At 43.7% G+C, this 26,213-nt stretch overlaps 1 protein-coding gene across 1 annotated transcript in view; it reads left to right on the top strand.

The window, feature by feature from the left end:
- LOC134353570 (doublecortin domain-containing protein 1-like) overlaps positions 1–26,213 on the top strand; it is a 610,678-nt gene that overhangs the window by 523,889 nt on the left and 60,576 nt on the right. The window contains exons 37-38 of the mRNA XM_063061626.1: positions 1,201–1,377; positions 10,748–10,902. Coding sequence (XP_062917696.1) covers positions 1,201–1,377; positions 10,748–10,902 — 332 coding nt within the window. The remainder of the gene's footprint in view (positions 1–1,200; positions 1,378–10,747; positions 10,903–26,213) is intronic.

Below are 26,213 nucleotides of genomic sequence, written 5' to 3'. Positions count from 1 at the left end.
ATTCTCCTTCCCACTTCAGGATATCGTGGACGCAATCAGAAACATCCCAGGCCCTGGCACCTGGGAGGCAAACTACTACCTGTGTTTCTTTCCTGCGTCCACAGAATCGCCTATCTGCACCCCCCCCCCACCCAACTATAGAGTGCCCTATCACTGCTGCCATCCTTTTCCTTTCCCTACCCTTCTGAGCCACAGGGACAGACTCTGTGCCAGAAGCGCAGCCACTGTTGCTTCCCCCAGGTAGGCCACCCCACCAAACAGGACTCAAGCAGGAGTACTTATCGTCAGGGGGTACAGCCACAGGGGTACTCTCTAGCCCCTGAATCCTGCCCTTCCCTCTCCTGACTGTTCCCCACTTATGTCTCCCCAGGCCCTGGTGTGACTATCTGCCTATAGCTCTTATCTATCACCTCCTCACTCTCCCTGACCAGACGAAGGTCATCGAGCTGCATCTCCAGTTCCCTAACATGATCCCTAAGGAACTGCAGCTCGATGCACCTGGCGCAGATGTGGCCGTCCGGGAGGCTGGGAGTCTCCAGGACTTTCCACATCTGATACCAAGCATCGAACACCGGCCTCACACACATACTTCCTGTCTGTATTCTACACAGGCAACCTACCTCGCCTCAACCCGTTATCGGTGAAGCCCCTTTGAACCAAAGCCCTCCTACTCTGTCTCCCTGTACTCCGACACCTGATCCTCCCAACGCCTGCTCTATAAAGCTGTCTCCTTTTAAAATCTTCTCACTGTTCTAACTGGCTGACGTCCACGCGCTTGCACAGTCGTGTCCCGATCAAACCGCTGAAGAAATAACAGTCTCCTTTTAAACTCTTCTCGCTTTTAAATTCTATACATAGCCATTCTTAATTAGTATTCGTACCAAGATGCAGTGAAAGTGTTTTGTTTGCATTTCAGAAAGATTATTCCATACATAAATACATTAAAGGAAAAAAAATGCAGAATATAGGTTTCAGAGGAAGCGTTGGGCAGGTAGACAATAAGGTGCAAAGGCCTTGATGTAGTAGATTGCAACTCCAGATGCAGCTCTTTCCTTAGCCTACATGCTAAGGAGAAATATCTCCAAGTTTCCTAGTTTGGACGTTGGATGTTTTCCTGCCTGATATTCTCTGCAATCGCAGCTGTGCAGACTTAATATGGATTTAACATATTAACATATACTTAATATGCTTATCTCTTAGATGCATCTGTTGGAAGTCCAAAATATGCTAATGAAAGAACGCTCATCAGTTCTCAGCAAGATGGTCTCCAATCAAAGGCTTCTGTACAGTCAACCAAATGTCAAGAGAGTTCTAGCATATCTGAATGGTGATTATCCTGATCAAGGAGTGTACGTCTGGGGCACGACTATTCCAGAGGTAAGCACTGTTTCCTCTCAGAGATCACGAACTCATAACTATTTCCATGTCTGATCAAACAGTGCTGAGAAATCATGTAAGCAATTACCAATTTCAGTCACAAAAATAAATATACACTCAGAGGCCATTTTATTAGGTACCTCTTAATGAGGTGCACCCATTGCCCACACTGCACCGAGCTGCCTATTGTAATCTATTATAATGGGCCACATCTGATGCATTTAATATTTCACATTCACTGAAGCCACAGCATGTAGAAACCATCATTATAATGAACCTCACCTTCTGTTTATGGTAATGTAGCACTAAGACATAGGTGCGGAATATAGTATTCTTTATTTTCAAAACCCGTTGTTGATGCTTACTATATTGAACAGAGTCACAGCTGAACCGTAGAATGAGCTGGTTGAGTTGAGTTGTTCTCTGATCTTGGCAATAGCTTAGTTTGTTCTTTTGGTCTGCAAAGTACTCTCCTCAATGTTGCTGATTACTTGATCGCGACAGAAAATCTATGTTTTTGGAGCAGTCAGGTCATCATTTCCAAGATATTTCAAATGTATTGAACAAGCAATTAGACAAGACCAGCGTGGTCTACAAAGTCAAATGCGGGGACTGTAGCAAATATTACGTGGGCCAGACTGGGAGAAAACTACCCACAAGGATCTATGGCCATCAACTGGTTGTAAAGCGGCATGAGCAACTCTACACGAAGCTCGAGAAAGGCACAAATCCAACTGGGAATCAGTGAAAGTCATGGCGCAAGCAAACGCTGTACGTAAGAGAATTTCTAGAAGCGTGGTTTTCTGCGAACAGTTCTGTAAACTATCATGTAGACCTTGATCCTATTTATTAGCCGTTGTGGGCAATGTACGAAGTTCAACACACAACCAATCGGGGATGAGATTTCCTCCCCACATCACAATTCCGTTTCCAAAATGACATCGAATCAGATGATCGAAAAGTATATAAAGGCCAAGCATTCAGTGGACGTTCACAATCACTGTAGTGCAGCGGTTAACACAGTTATTTTACAGTACCAGTGATCATTCATCAAGGTCAGAGAACAGCTCAACCCAGGCATCAATCGCCCGATCTACACATGTTCCGAATTATATAAACGTATATGTTGCACTGAGCCACAGTTGACTTGTGAAGTAATCAATATTGTCCTGTTCCTCACCCTTATGCATTTGTTATTAACATACAAGCTTAAGGATCAGGATCATTTTGGTTATGGTGATCAGGACAGTATAAATTATAGTTATAGAGAGTGGTTAAAAAGATGTATGGTGTGTGGCCTTCATTAGATTAAGAGCCGTGAGGTAATGTTTCAGCTCTATAAAACCCTGGTTAGACCACGCTTGGAGTATTGTGTTCAGTTCTCGTTGCCTCACTATAGGAAAGATGTGGAAGCTTTAGAGAGAGTGCAGAGGAGATTTACCGGGACACTGCCTGCAAGCTAGGGCTTTTCTCTTTGGAGTGAAGGAGAATGAGAGGTGACGATAGAGGTGTACAAGATGATGAGGCACAGACTGAGTGAGCAGCCAGTGACTGTCCCAGGGCAGAAGTGGCTAATATGATACGGCATAGTTATAAGCTGTTTGGAGGAAAGTATAGTGGGATGTCAGAAGCAGATTTTTTTCAAACAGAGAGTGATTGGTGCATAGAATGCGCTGCCTGAGGTGGTAGTAAAGGCAGACACTTTAGTGACATATAGGAGATTCTTAAATGGATGGTAGTAAAATAGAGGGCTACGTGGGAAGGAAAGTGTAGATTGATCTTAGAGTAGGTTAAAAGATGGCACAATACTGTGAACCAAAGGGCCTGTGCTCTTCTATGCCCCATGTTCTAGTTATCTATATCCCACTGAGCCACAACTGACATGTATAATCATCTATAGTGCAGTGAGTCACAACTCCCAGATACTGAAATCAACATTGAACTGATTCACAGCTGACAGATTCAGTAATCAATATTGCACCGAGCCATATCTGCCACAAATTTTAATCTGCTTTGCACTGGCCCACAACAGAAGTACATAGTAATGAACAACATCCCAAGACACAGATGACACCTGCAGTAATTTATATGGAGCTGGGACACCTTAAATGTATACATCCATCTATATGCAACTGAGCAGCAGCTTTAACGTTCAAAGTAAAATTTACTATCAGAGTACATACATGTCACCACATACCACCCCGAGATTCTTCTTCTGCGGTCATACTTAGCAAATCTATAGAACAGTAACTGTAAATAGGACTGTGAACTGTAAACAAACTGTGTAAATGCAGATAATAAATAGATAGCAATAAATAATGAGCATGAAATTACAAGATAAGAGAGTCCTTAAATGAGTATAGTTATTCCCTTTTGTTTAACAGCCTGATGGTTGGGGGGTAGTAACTGCTCTTGGACCTGGTGGTGTGAGTCCTGAGACATTTGTACCTTCTACCTGATGGCAGCAGCAAGAAAAGAGCACGCCCTGGGTGGTGAGGATCTTCGATGATGGATGCTGCTTTTCTACAGCAACATCTCATGTAGATGTGCTCAATGGTTGGGAGCTTATGCTTCTATTAACCATTATTGCTCTATCACACCTGTCACATATAGTAAACTATATTGTGCTGATCAGTAGCTGACACATATGGCCATCTACGCCCAGTGACCACTTTGTTGAGTGTGCCCTGCACCTATATAACGAGGCCACCGAATGTACGTTCATAGTCTTCTGCTGCTGTAGCCCATCCACTTCAAGGTTCGATCTGTTGTGCGGTCAGAGATGCTCTGTTCTGCACACCACCGCTGTAACACGTGGATATTTTATGTATTGCACTGTACTGCTGCCACAAGACAACATGTATCATGGCATATATCAGTGATAATGAACTTGAATCTGATTCTGTGGTCAGGGAATTACATATATCTATAAGCTTCAGGTGGAGCTGAGTATAGTGTTGAGTTCTATAGGTGCCAGCTATATTCTGCGTAAGTAAAATACTCCATGTGTGAAAGTGCTTCAACGCAGTATAGATTACCATGAGATTTGTCACATGTACACCAGAACAGACAATAAAATGAGTCCAAATATGTACTGGTGGCAGCCCACAAGTGTTGCCACACTTTCTGAGCCAACGTAGCATGCCCATGACTTACTGACTCTAAATGTATATCTTTTGGACTGTGGGAGGAAACCAGAGCACCCGGAGGAAACCACGGTGTTGCGGGGAGAATGTACAAGCTCCTTACCCTGATGAATGATGGCTGGTACTGTAAAATGATTGCACTAACCACTACACTAACGTGACGTGATTCTGAGCAATGTATATCAGTGGCGAGTCGGTACCTCATAGCGGTGCCCGGTGCGCAGCACAGTAGCATAGCAGTTACTGCAGCACTTTACAATGCCAGTGGTAAGATTGGGGTTTGTTTCCCACTGCTGCCTGTAAGGAATCTGGACATTCTCCCCATGACTGTGTGCGGTTCCTCCAGGCGCTCTGCTTTCCTGTCACATTCCAAAAGACGTGTGGATGGAGTTAATGAGTCGTTGGCATGCTATGTTGGTGCCAGAAGCCTGGCGACACTTGCGGGCTGCCCAGAACTGTCGTAAAATTTGTTGTTTTGAGGCAGCAGCACAGGGCAATACATGAACATTTAATATTTTAAAAAAGCAGTGCAAAAAGAGAGCAAAAATAGCAAGGTGGTGTTCATAGGGTCATGGACCATTCAGAAATCTGATGCTTGAGGGGAAGAAGCTGTTCCTAAAACATTGAATGTGGGTCTTCAGGCTCCTGCAGCTCCTCCCTTATGGTAGTAACGAGAAGAGGGCATGTCCCGCATGGTGAAGATCCTTAATGATGAATACCATCTTCTTGAAGAACTACCTTTTGAAGATGTCCTCAGTGGCAGGGAGGCTAATGTTCCAGGTGGAGCTGGCTGAGTTTGCTACCCTCTGCAGCTTTTATCGTTCCTGCGCCTTGGAGCTTGCATACGAACTTCCATATCAACACTGGGTTCAGCTTCCTCTTCCTCATATTCCCCATTCTTTTGTCCACTCACATTTTAGATATTTCTTATGATTCAACCTCTGCACTCCTCTGGGGTAGACAGTCCCCTGCAAAATGAAATCTCTATGTGCTTCCATTTTAGTTGTCCATCCCCTTATGACTATGCCCCCTCATTAAAGACTCACTCATGGGAGGAAACAGAGAGTCATAGAGAAGTACAGCACACAAACAGGCCCTTTGGTCCATCTAATGCATGCTGAAAACCATTTAAACTACCTACTCCTAATTTCCTGCCCTCCATATCCCTACTATCCATGTACCTACCCAAACTTCACTTAAACATCTCAACGTCTCCCTGGTCACGCTCCCTCTGGATCTCATGAGTCTCAACCCTTCATCAAGACTCATGACTCTTCAACACAGATTCATATATTTGTGAGTTGTAGATCAGTGCAGTTTCGATTATCAGCATAGATAACTTTATATGTCAGTTGTGGGCTTTGATTTTATATGTTATTACATACGCCATCTCTGATCCATTCGGGACCCCCCATCACCCGGGACATGCCCTCTTCTCGTTGCAACCATCAAAGAAGAGGTACAGTAACCTGAAGACACACACTCAATGTTTTAGGAACAGCTTCTTCCCCTCCAGCATCAGATTTCTGAATGGACAGTGAGCCCGTGAACACCACCTCAGTAGTTTTTTTTTGCTTTCTTTGTGCACTAGTTATTTAATTTATTTTTAAAAACTGTATTCCTTATTGCAGTTTATAGTTTTGTTATTGTGTATTGCACTATACTGCTGCTGCAAAACAATAGCTGTTACAACATATGCTGGTGATATTAAACCTGATTCCGATTCTGGAATGGTATGATACAAATTGCTTCATATGTCAGCCGGGACGCCGTACATTGCAGAATACCATAAGCATCAATCGTGACTCGGGGCAATATCGATTACGATACACATCAGACATGATGCTCTGCAGACTGGATAACTAAGGTACTAGATAACTAAGGCAGCAGAGTAGTGTAATGCTATTACAGCACCAGTGATTTGGGTTCAATTCCCACTGGTCTCTGTGAAAGGTTTGAACGTTCTTCACCCACCCGTGATCACATGGGTCTCCTCTGGACGCTCCAGTTTCCAAAGGCAGGTTAGTAAGCTAATCGATTGCATGGGTGTGATTGGGCACACGGGTTCATTGGGCCAGAAGGGCCTGTTACTGTCCTCTAAATCTCCAAATAAAATAAAATAAAGCGTGTGCTGGGCTCCGTTCATTATTGATTACAGTATGCTTGGGCTGTGATTGAATGCAATATAGGTCCCTATACCTGTCAGCGCGGTATGATGTAATGCAAGTTACAATGCGCTTAAAGGATGGCTCAGATGACTCCATGCAGATTACTTCATACATCAGCTCTGGCACCGTGCAGTGCCGATTATTATTCATGTCAGCTGCAACCCGGAACAATAGACACTTTCTACTGCACCTAATGCTCTGTGCAAGATAAGGTTAATATGTGTGCAATCTGGTGGTTCAGTACAATATAGATTACTACATGCTCTGCTGTTGTTCAATACAGTGTCGATTACTTTATATATCACACACGTATGCTGTGACTCCCATGAATACAGATTACTATGTGCATCAGCTGTCATTCTGTGTAATAGATATAGGTATCTGTTGTGGTTCAGTGTGATACAGATTGCCCTGCGTGTCAGACTTGACTCATTACAATATGGGTTACTGTAGCTGGGACCAGAGGACACGGCTTCAGAACAGAACGATGTCTGTTTAGAACAGAGATGCAGGGGAATTTCTTTAGCCAGAGACTAAATTGCCACAGACGGCTGTGGAGAGAGTCATTGGGTATATTTGAAGCAGAGGTTAATAAGTTCTTGATTAGTCAGGGCATCAAAGATTACAGAGGGAAGCCAGAGAATGGGGTTGAGAGGGATAATAAATCAGCCACGATGCAATGGCAGAGCAGACTCAATGGGCTGAATGACCTAATTCTGCTCCTATATCTATGTCTATATATTACCTGAGACGGTGGACGATATACAGTACATCGTCCATCGGCATCAACTGTAAACAGAGTAACAAAGATTACTGTCTGAGTCAGCTATGGCTCTGGTCAGTGTACACAGCAGCTATTTAGCCTGTGGAAAAGGAGTCATCTGTAACGTAATTTCATATTAATTATGATGTAGCCACACTAGAGATGGTAAATGCTGGAACCTGGAGGCACAGTAGCCTAGCAGTTAGCATTATGATTTACAGTGACAGGGATTCACTGAGGTTCAATTCCCCTCACTATCTGTAAGTCTCCCCATGGTCTTCTGGGTTTCGTCTGGGTGATCTGTTTTTCTTCCACATTCCAAAGACATATGGGCTATGGTTAGTGAGTTGTGGGCATGCTATGTTGGTGCCAGAAGCATGGCGACACTTGTGGGCTGCCCCCAGCACATATTTGGATTGTGTTCATCGTTGATGCAAATGACAAATTTCACTGTATGTTTTGACGTACATGTGACAAATAAGACTAAACTTTAATTTTTTTTTTGCCTTGCATGTATCCCATTTCTTCAGAGCTGTTCTCATCCAGCCAGCAAACAATGTTCTATCATACTTCTGACTCTTTTCATATAGTTGATGAAAAGGGATTTGGAGTCTCAGCAGTGGAGTCACTTGTCTCAGGATAGTCATCTCTCAGGTGGTGGGGTGGAGATATGTCTCTACCAAAGGAGGTGTAAGGCACTCCTTCCCTCCACTAGCCTGAAGCTCACCCTTGGGCGAGATGTAGCCCCTGCTTAGCCCCACCGATCAGGGTCACACGAAGCCATGAGAGCAGGTCATGGATGGTCGTATAAGCAGCTGGTGCACATCACAAGTCCTGGTTATATGCCCACTGATGCCAGCCAGACAATCTCTGAAGAGTATAGGTAATTGCTGAGGACACACATCTTCTAAAGACACTGCCCAGTAAAAGGCAATGGAAAACCACTTTCTGTAGAAAAATTTGCCAAGAACAATCATGGTCATGGAAAGATCATGATCGCACATGTCATGTGACATGGCACGTGATGATGATGATGATGATGATGAATCATGTCTAACTGGATTTTGTAGCCATAGTGTTTGTTTCTAGTCATTGGTGACCCCAAGTATGTTGGTGGTCGGATTCCCAGTGATGATGATGTTAAGGATAGCCTCTGCGTCCAGCATCACCTACCACCCCACCAGCCTCCGCATCCAGCACACAATTCTTCAAAACTTCTGCCACCTCCATCGGGATCCCACCACCAAGCACATCTTTCCCTCCCCGCCACTTTCTGCTTTCTACAGGGATCGTTCCCTACGTGACTCCCTTGTCCATTCATCCCTCCCCACTGATCTCCCTCCTAGCACTTATCCTTGCAAACGGAACAAGTGCTACACCTCCTCCCTCACTACCATTCAGGGCCCTAAACAGTCCTTCCAGGTGAGGCAACACTTCACCCGTGAGTCTATTGGGGTCATATACTGTGTTCCGTGCTCCAGGTATGGCCTCTTGAGTATCGGTGAGACCCAACATAGATTGGGAAACCACTTCGGCAAGCACCTATGCTCTGTCTATCAGAAAAAGTGGGATCTCCCAGTGGCCACCCATTTTAATTCCACTTCCCATTCCCATTCTGATATGTCCATCCATGGCCTCCTCCACTGTCATGATGAGGCCACACTTAGGTTGGAGGAACAACATCTTATATTCTGTTTGGGTAGCCTCCAACCTGATGGTATGAACATCGATTTTTCAAATTTCTGGTAATGCCTTCCACCAGCACCGCCCCCCTCCATTTCCCATCCCCTTTTCTCTCCCTCACCTTGTTTCCTTGCCCACCCATTGCCTCCCTCTGGTTCTCCTCCCCCCTCTTCTCCTTTCTTCCATGGCCTTCTGTCTCTTCCACCAATCAACCCCCCAGCTCTTTGCTTCATCCCTCTCCCTCCAAGTTTCACCTATCACTCCCCTCCCCCACCTTTCAAATCTAGTCCTCAGCTTTTTTTCCTCCAGTCCTGCCGAAGGGTTTCAGCCTGAAACGTCAACTGTACCTTTTTTCCATAGATGCTGCCTGGCCTGCTGAGTTCCTCCAGCATTTTGTATGTGCCTTATGGAAGGATGGTTAATTTTTGTCATGTTGGGGATGATGATTGCCTGGCGCTTTTTTATTGTAAATGTTGGTTGTTACTTACCAACCCATTCTTTGGTCTGGTCCAAGTCTTGATGGGTTCCTTCATTTTCTGAGGAGATGCGGTGGAACCGAATACTGAGGTAGTAGTATTACGGTCACTTGAGTCAAACATGATGCTATTCCCTTGATGGAAAATGACAGTCAATGACCTAAAGGAAGCTTAGTTTTATTTGTAACATTACTTCTCAACATTGAGACATATTTGTAATTTGGGGGGGTCGCCTTCAAAAGTCGCCATGCTTCCAGTGCCAACATAGCAAACCCACAACTTACTCACCCTAACCCATATGTCTTTGTAAAGTAGGAGGAAGCCAAGCACCCGCAGGAAACTCATGTGGTCATGGGGAGAATGTACAAACTTCTTATAGACAGTGGTGGGAATTGTTCCCAGGTTGTTGACGCTACCTACTAAACTACCGTGCTGCCATGTGTCGCTTCTGAAATATTACCATAAAATGCACCTTTGCTCCGTCCACTTCAACAAGTGAGATGTCCTGGTGACCACCCATTTTAATTCCCCTTCGCATTTGCATTCTGACATGTCGGTCCACCACCTCCTCTACTTCCATGATAAGTCCACTCTCAGGTTAGAGAAACATATTCTGTCTGGGTAGCCTCCAACATGATGCCACGAACATTTATTTCTCTAACCGCCTAAATGAAGAAATCTCATTTCTTTCCCCCCCTCCCCCTTCTCTCTTCTCCATTAACACTCTGACTCAACCCTTACCCCTTCTCTTCTCCTCACCTCCCTCTAGCGCCCTTCTTCCTTCCCTTCCACTCTCCCCTCCTATCAGATTCCTTCATCTTCAGCCCTTTACACTTTCCACCTATTACTTCCCAGCTTCTTAGTTCATCCCCTCCCCCTCAGCTGGTCTCACCTGGTCACTTGCCAGCCTGGACTTCCTCCCCTCCCCCCAACCTTCTTCTTCTGTCCTCTGCCCCATTCCCTTCTAGTCATTATGAAGGGTCTTAGTCTGAAACGTTGACTGTTTATTCCTCTGTATAGAAGATGCCTGACCTGCTGAGTTCCTCCAGCATTTTGTGCGCGTTAATTCTGTTACTTGTTTGCCATCCCTGGTCATGGTGGTGTGTATTTAGAGTTGTTCCTTGCTTTCCCTAGCTGCTGGAGAGCTGCACAATGCAGCTGAAGCTGAGGTCCGCAGCCAAAATTCTGTTCAGTCCTGATGGAGAGCAGATCACCTCGTGGGAAAGAATAGAACGAGACACGTTGGTGTGCGTCTCCCAGGGGGAGCCATTCCTGACCAGCGCAGGTTGGTACTATATCGATATCCTGTACGTGCTGCAGAGGGGCTGAAAAATAGTGCTGACATGCACATTGCCCCTTAAATTAATGGGCTTTATCAGCCAGAACAGGGAATATAAAGCCTGCTTTATATTGTCTGGCACACTAATTGATAGTCTGTGCACACACACGTTTCAACTTAAAGAGCTTAAATCAGACACATGACATGGCCTAATGTATAATTACTACGTTTTTGGTTATAATACACTTTTATTTTAAACAATTCATGACCATGAGAATGAGATAATTTGAACAGAAATAAGGTAGAATTTCTATAGCCAGAGGGTGGTGAATCTGTGGAATTTGTTGCCACAGATGGCAGTGGAGGCCAAGTCATGGGGTATATTTAAAGTGGAGGTTAATAGGTTCTTGATTAGTAAGTGTATCAAAGGTTACGGGGAGAATGCAGGAGAATGGGGTTGAGAGGGATAATAAATCAGTCATAATGGAATGGGGGAGCAGACGCACTGGGGTTGAATGGCCTAATTCTGTTCCTACATCTTGTGTGTGTTATCAGTGCACAGTACCTCTCCAAACCACCTTTTGAAATGCTGAAATAATATTCCTGCTTTGAGAAAAGCTCTCTAGCTATCCATTTTATCTATGTCTCTTATCACCTTGTACACCTCTGTCAAGTCACCTCTCATCGTCCTCTCAAAAGAGAAAAGCTCCAGCTTGCCTCAGCTTATCCTCATAAGACATGCTCTCTAATCCAAGCAGCAGTCTGGTAAATTTCCTCTGTGCTCTCTCTAGAGCATCTCAATCCTTTCTATAATGAGGTGACCAGAACTGAGCTCAATAGTCCAAGTAAATGTTCCCAATCCAATGCCACCGCATCCCTCCTGTAGTGCAACACACACAAAATACCATAGGAACTCGGTAGGTCTGACAGCATCTGTGGAAATGTTTTGGGATGAGACCCTTCATCAGGACTGGTAGTGTGTGATCTCGTCTCTGAGGATCATCTCCTTGTTGTGTTGGAGAGTCTTGTGCGCTTCTGAGATCCCAAGAGTGATGCTGTCATGGAGTTTAGCTCCTGGTGTTTTCATGCATGCTAATAAGGTCAAGGTCAGACAAAGAACGATCCAATGAAGACCTCAACAGTAGAGCTGGCAAAATAGGATGACACATCTGAATGGCAGTGAAGACAGAGGAAGGTGTTGTGTATTTAATATTTGAGTAATATTGTAAATATATTTTTGATTAAGCATACTTTGTTGTTTACATAATTCAGTACGGGAATGACATGTGTCATCTCGCCACCATGTCATATCTGAGCACCTCGCAAGAAGTAAAAACGAAGTACTTGTTATCCCTGAGCCATCATGTTTCTCCTTCGATCAGTTTTAAAGTTTCAAAACATAACAGAGGCGATGACTAAGTTTTAGAATGAACCCAAGACAACTACCGATCTGTTAAAGCGTAGTGAGATGTTCAAGTTAAAAAAAACATCACAGCACATGTCTCTTTGGTAGAGCAGTGAGACACTCAAGTTAAAAGAAGGCAGATAACAGACAAAATTCACAGGTTCAGAAGCAGTGAGCATCGAGAGATAATAACAATACATAAAAGAAAAAGCAGAAATGACTGGCTACATCGGAAAGATCAACACTTTCAAGAGCAAAATAGTATTAAATGAAAATGCCACACCCAAGTTTTACAAAGCCCATCCTGTTCCTTATAACATCCGTGATAAAGTGGCCAGCAAGCTGGATCGCATGGAGGCTGAAACAAGTCTTTCCAAGTTTGAGTGGAGCCCATAGGCAATGCCAGTGGTCCCAGTAGCCAAGAAGAATGAGTCTGTTAGGATCTGTGGTGATTTTACGGTCACCAGCAACCCGGTTGTGAAAGTAGATCAATACCCTCTGCCCAGGACGGAGGATATCTTTCCAAACCTTTCTAGAAGAAGACACTTCAGCAAAGTGGACTTAGCTCAGGCCTCCCTACAGATGGAGATGGAAGAAGATGCCAAAGTTTCTCACCACAAACACACACAGCATGCTTTATTACTATAATAGGCTTATTTTGAAGTAGCATCTGCGCCTGCACTCTGGCAGAGAGCTATGCACCAGGTGCTGCAAAGCTGCCCAGACACTCAGTCTTACCTGGATGACATCATTGTTACTGGTAAAGGTGACAAGGAACATCTCCAAAATCTCAAGGCAGTGTTAAAAAGATTAGAAGATTATGGGCTCAGAGCACAACACAACAAGTATGAATTCTTTAAATGAAGCATTCCTGACTGAGATCATACCAAACATTACCCAAGTGTGCTGAGAAAGTTCATGCAATGGTGGATACCCCAAGGCCAAAGGATGTGTCACAGTTGCAATCCTTGTTAGGATTATCAATAGTATTACAGGTTCCTGCTAAACCTGGCTACGGTGTTCCACCTCCCGAACTCATTGCTACAGATCGGGGGAAAATGGCAAAGGACAAAGCATTGTGAAGTGCTTTTTCAAGAGGCAAAGGGAATGATAACATCAGACTCTGTCCTCTTCATCCACATTGTCTAGTGAAATTTGGCTGTGATGCCTCACCTTATGATATAGTGGCGTATATGATAAGTATAAGTGATGAAAGTGCCTTTGTATCGTGTTCCCTTACCAATGCAGAGAAAAATGACACACAGATTGACAGAGAGGCCTTGACTCTGGCTTGGGGGGTAAAACATTTCAACCAGTACCTGTATGGGAGAAAGTTTACCTTTGTTACTGATCATCAACCACTAGTGTCCATTTTCAATTCACAGAAGGGTGTTCCACTAACAGCAGCAGCAGGAATGCAGAGATGGGCTCTGTTTCTTGGAGGACACAATCACAAGATCAAATTCAAGAGGACACATAAGCTGTTGGATTGTCCTGTTTTCCGATGGAAAAGGAAACACCTAAATATTTTACAAAAGATGACACTCCCCTTGACATATTCTCCTAAAGCAAATTGAAAGTCTTCCTATTGAGGCAGAGATTATCCAAAAGGAAACTAGAAAAGACCCCACGCTGTCTCACATCTACATGGTCACTCATGCAAAAAGTCTGGAATATGCAGCAGAGATCCCAGTTCCCCTGTTTTCACCAGCACCAGGATCAACTTGGGAGAGGATTGAAGATTGTTGTACCATTCAAGCTGAGAGCTAAAGTGTTGGAGGAGCTACATGCCAGTCACCTTGGCATGATCAAAATGAAACTATTGGCTTGGAAGTTTTGTCTAGGGGCCTGGAATAGATCAGCAGATCAAGCAGCTTGCCATACAGTGTTCGGGATGCCAGCATGTCCAGAAGATGCCAAGAGTAGCACCTCTTTATCCCTGGGAAGGGCCTGCATTGTCCTAGCAGAGAATTCATGTGGATTTTGCTGGACCGTTCACGGGCACAAATTTCTTGGTAGTAGTGGATGTAGCTGCAGAGTGGACAGAGGTGTTCCCAATAGACTCCACCACAGCCTCTCGCACTGCTGAGGTGTTCCCAATAGCCTCCTCTACAGCCTCTCGCACTGCAGAGGTGTTGAGAAAACTCTTCTCAAGGACTGGTGATCCAGAACATTTATTCAGTGACAATGGGCCACAGTGTGTGGTGGAACAGTTTCAGTCATTCCTGAAAATGTATATAATAAGACATTTTGCATCAGCACCATACCACCCAGCTACAAATGGCTTGGGGGAAAGGTTTGCTCAGAACTTAAAGAACGCACTGTGGACAATATCAGCAGAACACACTACGCTGACACTGAATCAGAAGATCGCCAATTTCCTCCTTGCATATTGCAATGAAGCACACTCCCCAACCAACAACTCACCAGCTACGCTGTTCCTGGGTTGTCCCTTGTGCCCATGCTTGGATCTCCTCAATCCCAGTCTCAGAAGGAGAATGCAGTTCAAACAGCTGAGAGAAATTGTCTCCTCAAACAAGAAGGTTCAATGTTTCAATCCTGGACAAGCAGTCCTGATCTGGAGCTGTCAGAACCATTTCCTGCAGTCCCAGAGTCAAATCCTACAATCAGCATGGAGGAGGCTCCAGAAACTGAGACGGTTTCACAGCCACAAGTCTCATCTGCCGTGCAGAGCGACCTCCGCTTGTCAGGAAACATGTTGTCCCACAAGTGTAAGGAATCCTCCAGAGCAACTAAATCTTTAGACCTGAATGGGACAATGGAAAATTTACTGTGCTGTGGATGTCTATACAGTGCAATATATATATACTCTGTGTGTGTGTGTGTGTGTGTGTGTGTGTATATATACATACATACATACATATATACACATACACACATTCTATATTGAGTTGGAGCTTATAACTAAGCAGGGAGGAGTGTTGTGTATTTAATATTTCAGTAATATCTGAGTCATATTGTAAATACATTGTTTGATTAAACATCCTTTGTTATTTATACAATGCATGATGGATTATACTTAAAAGTGCATGAATGACATACATCATCGCACAACCACGTCATATGTAAGGAACTCGCTCAAAGTAGAAACAAAGCACACATTATCCCTGGGCGCCTGTGTTCTTTTGATTAGTTTTGGTGTTACAAAGCATAGCAGAAGGCTGCAACAGTGAAGGGTCCCCAGTCGTCTTGCACTCCGTGCCAGTGGACCCTAACAAGGACTGTGTGGTGGCTGCTCGTGTATCAGCCTCCCCTCATTAAACAGACAATGTACAGGCGTTCCCCATTAAGGAAATCCACCTCCTTAAGGGAGGGTTGTGACCTTCCTGTAGTGTGGTGTCCGAAACTGTACTCCATGTGGAGGCCAACCATCATTTTGTACAGCTCTCAAGCAGTGGAACAGCAATCTATAAATACAAGAAATTCTGCAGATGCTGGAAATCCAGAGCAACACACACAAAATCCTGGAGGAACTCAGCATTTCAGGCAGCATCTCTGGAAATGAATAAAGAGTCAACCTTTTGGGGTGAGACCCTTCATCAGGTCTGGAAAGGAAGGGGAAGATGCCAGAATAAAAAGGTGGGGGGAGAAGGAAGTTGGAGGCTACCCAGATGGGACATGCCACCTTCTTTATCAACCTTGATAATTCAGACCAAGATGTTATGAAAGGAGGCAGATAACACTGAAGCAGCAATCTAGCGCATGCTATTGCACGAGAACAGAAGCTGTTATCACCATGGTAATGTAGTCTGCTCAATATGTTCCGTACATGACTGTGATTGCTGTTGTTTTGATGGCTGATAAGAGAGATCTCAATCTCAACAGAAGCAATGGATGAACTTCCATCAGTACTCATTTATAAATGTGCAGTGTCAAACTCAGGAATAAGCAAGCCCCATATAAATTGCATTACCTTTTGGCAAGCTTCCAAAATTAATCACATCAGTGCAATGCATGCCTTTGGGCAGTGCTGAAGCAGCTACACTACGTTGATTACTTCTTTCCCATTACTTACATTTACATTTTAAATTGAATCTGTTCACTAGCTGCGCCATAGAAAGCAAACAAGGCTCATAGATCTTATTCATCCCTCCTCGAGGATAACCTAGAGGTTGTAGTCTCCTTTCTTACCCCTTCTCTTCTCCTCACCTGCCCATCACCCCCCTCTTGTGTCCCTCCTCCTTCCCTTTCACCCAAGGTCCACTCTCTTCTCCTATCAGATTCTTTCTTCTTCAACCCTTTACCCTTTCCACCTATCACCTCCCAGCTTCTCACTTCAACTCGCCCTCCCCCCCCCAACCATCCACCTGCCTTCTCCCTCACCTGGCTTCACCCTCACATCACCTGCCATTATGTACTCTACCCCCTCCCTATTTTCTTTTTTCTGGCTCCTTCCCTTTCTTTTCCAGTCCTAATGAAGGATCTCAGCCCGGAACACTGACTGTTTATTCCTCTCCTTAGATACTGCCAGATCTGCTGAGTTCCTCAACCATTTTGTACATGTTACTCTGGATTTGAGACCAAGATTGCCTCAGAAAGGCGGTGTCCATTATTAAGGACCCCCATCACCCAGGATGTGCCCTCTTCACATTGTTACTGTCAGGGAGGAGGTACAGAAGCCTGAAGGCACACACTCAGCAATTCAGGAACTGCTTCTTCCCCTCTGCCATACGATTCCTAAATGGACATTGAACCCATGAACACTATCTTGCGTTTTTATTATTTTTGTTTTTACACTACTAGTTTTAAATTTAACTATTTAATGTACTTACCATTTATTTATTTTTTCCTGCATTTATCATGTGTTGCATTGTACCTCTGCCGCCAAGTTAACAAATTTCATGACAAATGTTGATGATATTAAACCTGATTCTGATTCTGATCATGTGACATGGCACATAATCAGAATCATTGCAAGGATGTTGCCTGGATTGGGGAGCATGCCTTATGAGAATAGGTTGAGTGAACTTGGCCTTTTCTCCTTGGAGCGACAGAGGATGAGAGGTGACCTGATAGAGATATATAAGATGATGAGAGGCATAGATCGTGTGGACAGTCAGAGGCTTTTCCCCCCAGAGCTGAAATGGTTGCCACAAGAGGACACAGGTTTAAGGTGCTGGGGAGTAGGTACAGAAGAGATGACAGGAGTAAGGTTTTTCACTCAGAGAGTGGTGAGTGCGTGGAATGGGCTGCTGGCAGCGGTGGTGGAGGCGGATACGATAGGGTCTTTAAAGAGACTTTTGGATCGGTACATGGAGCTTAGAAAAATAGAGGGCTATAGGTAAGCCTAGTAATTTCTAAGGTAGGTTTGGCACAACTCTGTAGGTTTTCTATGTTTCTATAATGATGATGATGATGTCAACTCTGGATTTCTAGCAGGATCTCTTGTATTTCTGAAGTCTGTGGTATGAAATTATGAAGTCTATGGAGATTTGCACTGTATACGTTGGACTTTAGATACGACACTGAGTCATGTCATCTGCAGAAATTCTCTGATGTCTCAGCAATAGTTGGGTGTATAAAGGGAGGATGGACGATAAATATAGTGTCTTTGAGGAGGACTTTGGCAAATGATGCAAGCTGAATCATCTGCAGCTCAACAATAGTATGACAAAGGAGATAGTGTCGTACTTTAGGAAGACTAAGCCTACATTGCTCCCTGTTACTACTGATGGTGAGGACATGGATGTGGTGAGAAACTGGGAGTGCACCTGGAGTCTATAAACCTATTGATTCAATGACATCCCACTCCCAAAATGTAGCGCAAGAGGAAGACGGTTGGTGGTGCTGTGGACAGTGTAGAAGTTTATCGTTGGTTCCTTAAGGCTATTATGGTCGGGAATGGTAGTGGAGATAAGTTCCCCTACCTATTAAATGCTCCCAATGGTGTGCGTCTCAAATACCCTCAGACAACCAAATCCAGCTCCTGGCCTTCACCTGTGGCTTAGCTACTAATCCTGGCAGAACCATTTCTCTTTGCAGGAGAAGGAGCAAAGGTGGGTTACTGGAACCTTAAAACCAGTCATTTTGGGCAAATGGGGCTCATCGGCTGTGGTTAGCAGCTCATCTAGCAGAAGGAAAACTCTGATCTCAAGCCTCCGCTGCCTCGTGGCTATACCCAATCACTGGGAAGGCTTTGGTATTAAATCCTGAGGAAAAATTCAAAACGGGAGCCCCTATGAAGTTTTATGTTGAGTTCAACATTGACTGGCAACTCCTGTGATGCAGCTGGTGCCAAGCTGTATCGGTCTCCGCCGTTCCTTTGGATTCATCAACTGCGCGGAGCAGGGAAACCTGCTGCATGGGCAACAGCTTTCTTTTTCCATATTGTGCTGCCCTGGCCTGCATACTGACTTGTGCCTGACAACCAGGATGCTACATCTATGGTCGAACCCGCCCAACAGGAGGCCTCATCAGCAGGTTGTAGGTTACAACAGAACATTGACAGGATGCAGAGCTGGGCTGAGAAGTGGCAGATGGAGCTCAGTCCAGAAAAGTAGAATGATGAACTCAAAGACAGAGTACAGACAGGGTTAATGGTAGGCCTCTTAACAGTGTGGAGGAACTTGGGGTCCGCATCCACTGATCCCTCAAAAGTTGTAGTGCAAGTTGTTGTTTGGGTGGCTGAGAAGGCATATGGTGTCCTGGCTTTCATTAGTCCGGGATTGAGCTCAAGAGCACAAGGTAATGTTGCAGCTCTAAAAAACTTCGGTTAGACCACAGATGGAATATTGTATTCAGTTCTGGTCTCCTCATTATAAGAAGCATGTGGAAGCTTCAGAGGGGGTGCAGAAGGGACATCATGGGATGATGCCGGGATGTAATGAAATTCCTTGCTCATTTGAAGTTTACAGAGTAAACAGTGAGGATGCAATAGTAACTACGATGGGTGTAGACAGTAGAATGGTGCAAAATGTAGTTGTGCAAACAAAGCTAGTGCAAAAAGTAACCTTAATGTGACAATAATGGAAGAGGTAAGATTACATGGCAGCACCACCAGAAAGGGGATGTGAAAGAGGCAAATCTAACCAGGTTGGTTAGTTGATAAACTGGCAGATGGACTTTGCAACTCATATTCTGACTCTACAACTCATGTTCTCAATATTGTTTATTATTATTTGTTTTTGTAGTTGTACAGTTTGTCTTCTAATGCACGTATTGATTGTCCATTTTTGCTTGTGTGTAGTTTTTCGTTGATTCTATTGTGTTTCTTTGTATCTACTGTGAACGCCTGCAGGAAAATGAATCCAAGTAGTGTATGGTGACATATACTACATAGACTTTGATAATAAATTTACATTGAACTTTGAAATTTACAGTACTGTGCAAAAGTCTTGGGCTCATATATATAGCTAGGGTGCTTAAGACTTTTTGCACAGTACTGTGTTTCTCAATGTGGAGCGGAGAGCAAGCTTGTAAATCTGGCAGGAGCAGAGGATGTTGGGAATGGCTAGGGTGGGGTGCCTCAGTAGTGGTATAGGACAGATGGCAGAGAAAAAATGCTGGGGCAGTGGGGTGGCACGGGTGCAGTCATACCCCGCCCTGAGACACCAGGCAAAGTCATTTGATTCCAAACAATTGGTTTATTGGTCATTACAGAATGTCTCTCTGGTGCTTCCTGCTCCCCCCTATCTCCCTTCCCCTTTTCCCAACCATGATTCCCCTCTCCCTGTCCCCTTCCCACTCTCAGTCCACAATAGAGACCCGTATCAGGATCAGGTTCATCATCACTCACATGTGTAATGAAATTTGTTTTTTTTTTGTGGCAGCAGTACAGTGCAATGCATAAAATTACTACAGTACTGTGCAAAAGTCTTAGGCAACCTAGCCATATATATTTGCCTTAGACTTTTGCACAGAACTGTACATTGAAACCAGGTTGAAACCAGGACATAAACATTCCCCTTATTGGAAAAGTATGCAAAATATTTCACATGGCTCTATTTATTGGAGTTGAAAACATAAGTCATCCCCTTTAAAACTTAGCAAGGAGGCCAAGAATCGAGATAATGGGCTTCTGAAAGGGAATGATTTCGAAGCTGTGATGAAAGGTAAAAAGCAGACCGCAATTTATCAAATGGTGGTGTGAATTGGTACCTTTTTATTGTGTTATACTTTACATGGATCCAGGAGAAGACAAGGTTACCTACTGCACTAAAAAATAAGGTTCTCTCAGCTGCGTTAGGTAGAAAATTATAAGCCTAGAAACAGCACCCTGTCAAAGTTCACTTTCAATTTTATGTGATCCATGCCAGGACCATCAGACTCAAAAACAGTTACTTTCCCCAAGCAATAAAACTGATGAACTCCTCCACCCACTCACCCACTGCTTTATCATTTCCTGTCAGAGTCATCGTATGCACAGTGTGCCTAGCATCACTTTATGGTCAGACAATCAGCCTATTTATTGTGTTTTTTTATTATTGGGTTCTTTGCCTTACTGTGATTTTTTTTTGTGCTGCATCAGATCTGGAGTAACGATTATTTCATTCTCCTTTACACTGTGTACTGGAAGTGACATTAAACAACCTCGAATCTTTAAACTTGATCTCATTCTCAGTAAATCGAATTACCAGGTGAAAACGTGCCGTGACCATGTGGGTTTCCTCTGGGTGCTCCAGATTCTTCCCACATTCCAAAGACATACGGGTTAGGGTCAGTGAGTAGTGACAATGCTATGTTGGTTCCAAAAGTGTGGCGATACTTGTGGACTGCCCAGCACATCCTCACTGATTTGATTTGACACAAATGATACATTTCACTGTATGTTCCGATGAACATGTGACAAATAAATCTAATCTTTCTTTCTCTTTTAAATATGCAATTGGACTAAGCGGATCCGGTCTTCATTTACATTACAGAGCCTGGCATTTTCCTGGTCTTGAGGGCGCACCCAATAACAGCAAATATTGCCCACACCTACATGAAGTGTATCTCACAGCTCCACACCCAAACAGGCATGGAAGGCCCCAGAAAAGCTAGGAGCACAACACACTTCACTCAGACAGGATTTAAAGGGACGATCTGCTCATGTCAGGAGACCTGACTGGGCAACCTCAGAACTGACTGCATATTCCACAAAGACCAGCTAATGTTCACAATGTTCTGGATGAGTTTTGCTCTGTAAACAGGGACGTAAAGAGAGCTTTTGGTACTGGCTTTCATAAATCAGGGTACTGAGTACAGGGGATTGGGATGTTATGTTGAAGTCATATATTTTTTATACATTTATAAAAGTTGTATAATTTTTAGAAGTTGTAGAGTTTTTATTATTGTGTATTGTGATTTACAGCTGAAGCAAAGACAAATTTCATGACATGACGGTGATATTAAATTTGATTCTGATTCTGAAATGGGTGAGGCCAATTTTTTGAAGTATCATATTGTTTTGGTCACCTACCTACAGGAAAGGTATCAATAAAATCGAAAGAGTGTGGTGAAAATTTACAATGATGTTACCAGGACTTGAGGACCTGAGTTATAGGGAAAGGTTGAATAGGTTAGGATTTTTTTCCCTGGAGTGTAGGAGGACTTGATAGAGGTGTACAAAATTATGAGGGGTATAGATAGGGTAAGTGCAAGCTGACTTTTTCACTGAGGTTGGGTAAGACCTAAACTATAGGTCATAGATTAAGGGTAATAGGTGAAATATTTAAGTGGAACCTGAGAGGAAACTTCTTCACTCAGAGGGTGGTGTGAATGTGGAACAAGCTGCCAGCAGAGGTAGTGGATGCGAGTTCAATTGTAATATTAACAGAAGTTTGGATCGTAACATGGAGGAGAGAGGTTTGGAGGTATATGGTCCAGGTGCATGGAGATGAAAGTAGGCAGAAGACCGGTATGGCACAGACTTCATGGGCCAAAGTGCCTGTTTCTGTGCTCTGTGGCTCTTTGACTCCATGTTTGGAGTGTAATCATTCACATTCAGACTTGGTGGATAGTAGAACAATTTCCTGACGGAGCACCCAGGAAAAATCCACAGAGGACATCGAGAATGAACTTTGAACTCTGACACCCTGATCTGTAATAGCGTCATGCTAACCGCTACACAACCAGAGCGCCCATTTAGACTGATACAGAGAGATATGGGCCAAACACAGGACTAGCTCAGAGACTCATCTGGGTCAGCAGGGGTAAACTGGGTCCAAGGAGTAGTTTCCAGGTTATATAACTTAATCAGAATCAGGTTTAATATCACTGGCATATGTCGGGAAATTTGTTAACTCTGCAACAGCAGTACAATACAATACATGATAACAGAGAAAAAACTGAATTACAGTAAATATATACATAGTTCCTATAAAAATTATTTACTCACTGTGGAAGTTTTCATGTTTTATTGTTTTACTACATTGAACCACAGTGGACTTAATTTAGTTTTTTTTTACTACTAATCAACAGAAAAAGACTATTTCATGTCAAGGTGAAAACAAGTTTCTACAAATTGGTCTAAATTTATTACAGTTATAATTTATTGCATAAGTATTCACCCCCTTCAAGTCAGTATTTAGTGGATGCACCTTTGGCAGCAAATACAGCCTTGAATCTGTGTTGATAAGTCTCTATCAGCTTTGCACATCTTGACACTGCAAATTTTCCCTATACTTCTTTACAAACCTGCTCAAGCTCTGTCAGATTGCATGGGGATCATGAGTGAACAGCCTTTTCAAGTTCAGCCACAAAATCTCAATTGAATTGAGGCCTAGACTCTGACTTAACGACTCCAGGACATTAACTTTGTTGTTTTTAATCCATTCCTGTGTAGCTTTGGATTTATGCTTGTGATCATTGTCTTGCTGGAAAACAAATCTTCTCCCAAGTTGCAGTTCTCTTTCAGACTGCATCAGGTTTTCCTGCAGGATTGCCCTGTTTTTTGCTGTATTCATTTTACCCTTTACCTTCACAGGCCTTCCAGGGCCTGCTGCAGTGAAGCATCCCCACAACATGATGCAGCCACCACCATGCTTATGGTAGGGATGGTGTGTTTTTGATGATGTGTGGTGATTGGCTTATGCCAAACAAAGCATTTAGTCTGTTGGCCAAAAAGCTCAATTTTGGTTTAATCAGACTATAGAACTTTCTTCCAACTGACTTCAGAGTCTCCCACATGTCTTCTGGCAAACTCTTGCCGAGATTTCATTTGAGTTTTTTTTTCAACAGTTTTCTCTTTGCCACTCTCCCATAAAGCTGTGACTGGTGAAGCACCCGGGCAATAGTTGTTGTATGCAGTTTCTCCCAGATCAGTCACCGGCTTGTAACTCCTCCAGAGCTGTCACAGGTCTCTCGGTAGCCTCCCTCACTCAGTTTTTGAGGACAGCCTGCTCTAGGCAGATTACAGCTATGCCATATCCTTTCCAATTCTTGATGATTGACTTAACTGTACTCCAAGAGATATTCAGTGACTTGGAAATTTTCTTATATTCATCACCTGACGTGCTTTTCAATAACTCTTTGTGGAGTTGCTGGTGGTGTTCTTTTGTCTTCATGGTGTAGTTTTTGCCAGGATACTGATTCACCAACGGTTGGACCTTCCAGGTACAGGTGTATTTTTACCACAATCAATTGAAACACCTTGAGTAATTTAGCTAGTTACTTGACTTTTAAAACCAAATGGATGCACCAGTGATGATTTAGTGTATCATATTTAAGGGGGGACTGAATACTTATGCAATCAATTATTTTGTGGTTTATATTTGTAATTGATTTAGATCACTTTGTAGAGATCAGTTTTTCACTTTGTCACAAAGGAGTCGTTTTCTGTTGATCTGTGTCAAAAAAGCCAAATTAAATATACTGTGATTCAATGTTGTAAAACAATAAAACATGAAAACTCCCAAGGGGGAGGCGAATACTTTTTATAGGCATTGTATATTAAATAATTACATTAAATAAGTAGTGCAAAAATAGAAATAAAAAAGTAGTGTGTAGTGTTCCTGGGTTCATTGTCCATTCAGAAATCTGATGGTAGAGGGGAAGAAGCTGTTCCTGAGTTTCTGAAAGTGTGCCTTCATGTTCCTGTACCTCCTTCCTGATGGTACAATGAGAAAAGGGTGTGACCTGTGATGGGGGTCCTTAATAATGGATTCTGTCTTTTTGAGGCATCGCTCCTTGAAGATGTTCAGGTTACTGTGGACGCCAGTGCTCATGATGAAGCTGACTAAGTTTACGACCTTCTGCAGTTTACTTCAATCCTGTGCAGTAGCCCCCCTACCAGATGGTGATGCAGCCATTTAGAATGTTCTCCATGGTACATCTGTAGAAATTTTCAAGTGCTTTTGGTGACATAGCAAATCTTCTCAAAACTCCTAATGGAATATAGCCACTGAATGCCTTCTTTGTAGCTGCATTGATATGTTGGGTCCAGGTTATATCCTCAGAGATCTTGACACCCAGGAACCCAAAATTGCTCACTCTCTCTCCACTTCTGATCCCTCTATGAGTACTGGGGTGTGTTCCACATCTTATCCTTTCTGATGTCCACATTCAGCTCTTTGGTCTTACTGACGTTCAGTGCAAGGTCGTTGCTGCAATACCACTCAACCAGCTGATCTGTCTCACTCCTGTAGGCCCTCTCATCACCGACTGAGGTTCTGCCATCAATAGTTGTATCATCAGCAAATTTATAGATGGCATTTGAGCTGTGACTAGCCACACAATCATGGATGTAGAGAGTGTAGAAGTTGGCTAAACATACATCCCTGAGGTATGCCAGTGTTGATTGCCAGTGAGGTGGAGATGCTGTTTCCGATTGGTACAGATTGTGGTCTACTGGTTAGGAACTCAAGGATCCAGTTACAGAGGGAGGTACAGAGGCCCAAGTTCTGGAGTTTTTCGATCAGAACTGTGGGAATGATTGTCTTAAACGCTGAGATGTAGTCAATAAACAGCATTCTGATATAGGTATTTGTATAATCCATGTAATCCAAGTCTACGTAAAGATTAGATTAGATTAGTTTAGATTATGAGGACACTTAGTCCTTGTTTATTGTCATTTAGAAATGCATTCATGCATTAAGAAATGATACAATGTTCCTCCAGAGTGAAATCACGTAAAAACAGGACAAACCAAAGACTAACACTGACAAGACCACATAATTATACCATATAGTTGCAGCAGTGCAAAGCAATACCATAATTTGATAAAGAGCAGACCATGGGAACAGTAAAAAAAAGTCTCAAAGTTCCGATCGACTCCCGATAGTCCCCGATAGCAGGCAGCAGAAGGGAGAAACTCTCTCTGCCATAAACCTCCAGGCACCAACAACTGTCGATGCATTGGAAGCACCCGACCACAGCTGACTCCAAGTCCGTCCGAAAACTTCGAGCCTCCGAGTAGCCCTTTGTCACCGAGCACCAAGCACCATCTCTGCCGAGCGCTTCGACCCCGCCCCGGCCGCCAAGCAACAGGCAAAGTCGAGGACTCGGGGCCTTTCCCTCCGGAGATTCTGGATCACACAGTAACAGCGGCGGCGAAAAAGGCATTTCAGAAGTTTCACCAGATGTTCCTCCATGCTCTCACGTCTGTCTCCATCAAATCAGGATTGTGCACGGCACCCTATTTGACAGATAACAGATATCATTCACCGGAGTGGCCACGCATGCTGTGTCGTGTCACCGCCATCTTCTCCTCCTCCGAAAGAGCCAATGAAATTGCATCCACACTAGACCTATTGTGGCAATATGCAAATTGCAGTGGGTCCAGTTTCTTGCTGAGACAGGGGTTAATTCTATTCATAGCCAACCTCTCGAAGCACTTCATCACCATAGATGTGAGCGCTACTGGATGTCATTAAGTCAGCTCAGCCTGCTCATCTTGAGCGCTGCTATAATTGTTGTCCTTTTGAAGCAGGTGGGAACTTCCAAGAGAGAACAATGAGAGATTGAAAGTGTCTTTG

The sequence above is a fragment of the Mobula hypostoma genome, chromosome 11 (genome assembly GCF_963921235.1).
Source record: "Mobula hypostoma chromosome 11, sMobHyp1.1, whole genome shotgun sequence".
In the NCBI taxonomy this organism is placed as follows: domain Eukaryota; kingdom Metazoa; phylum Chordata; class Chondrichthyes; order Myliobatiformes; family Myliobatidae; genus Mobula; species Mobula hypostoma.
Note: the sequence above shows the minus strand (reverse complement) of the source record. Positions and strands in the feature narration are given on the sequence as shown.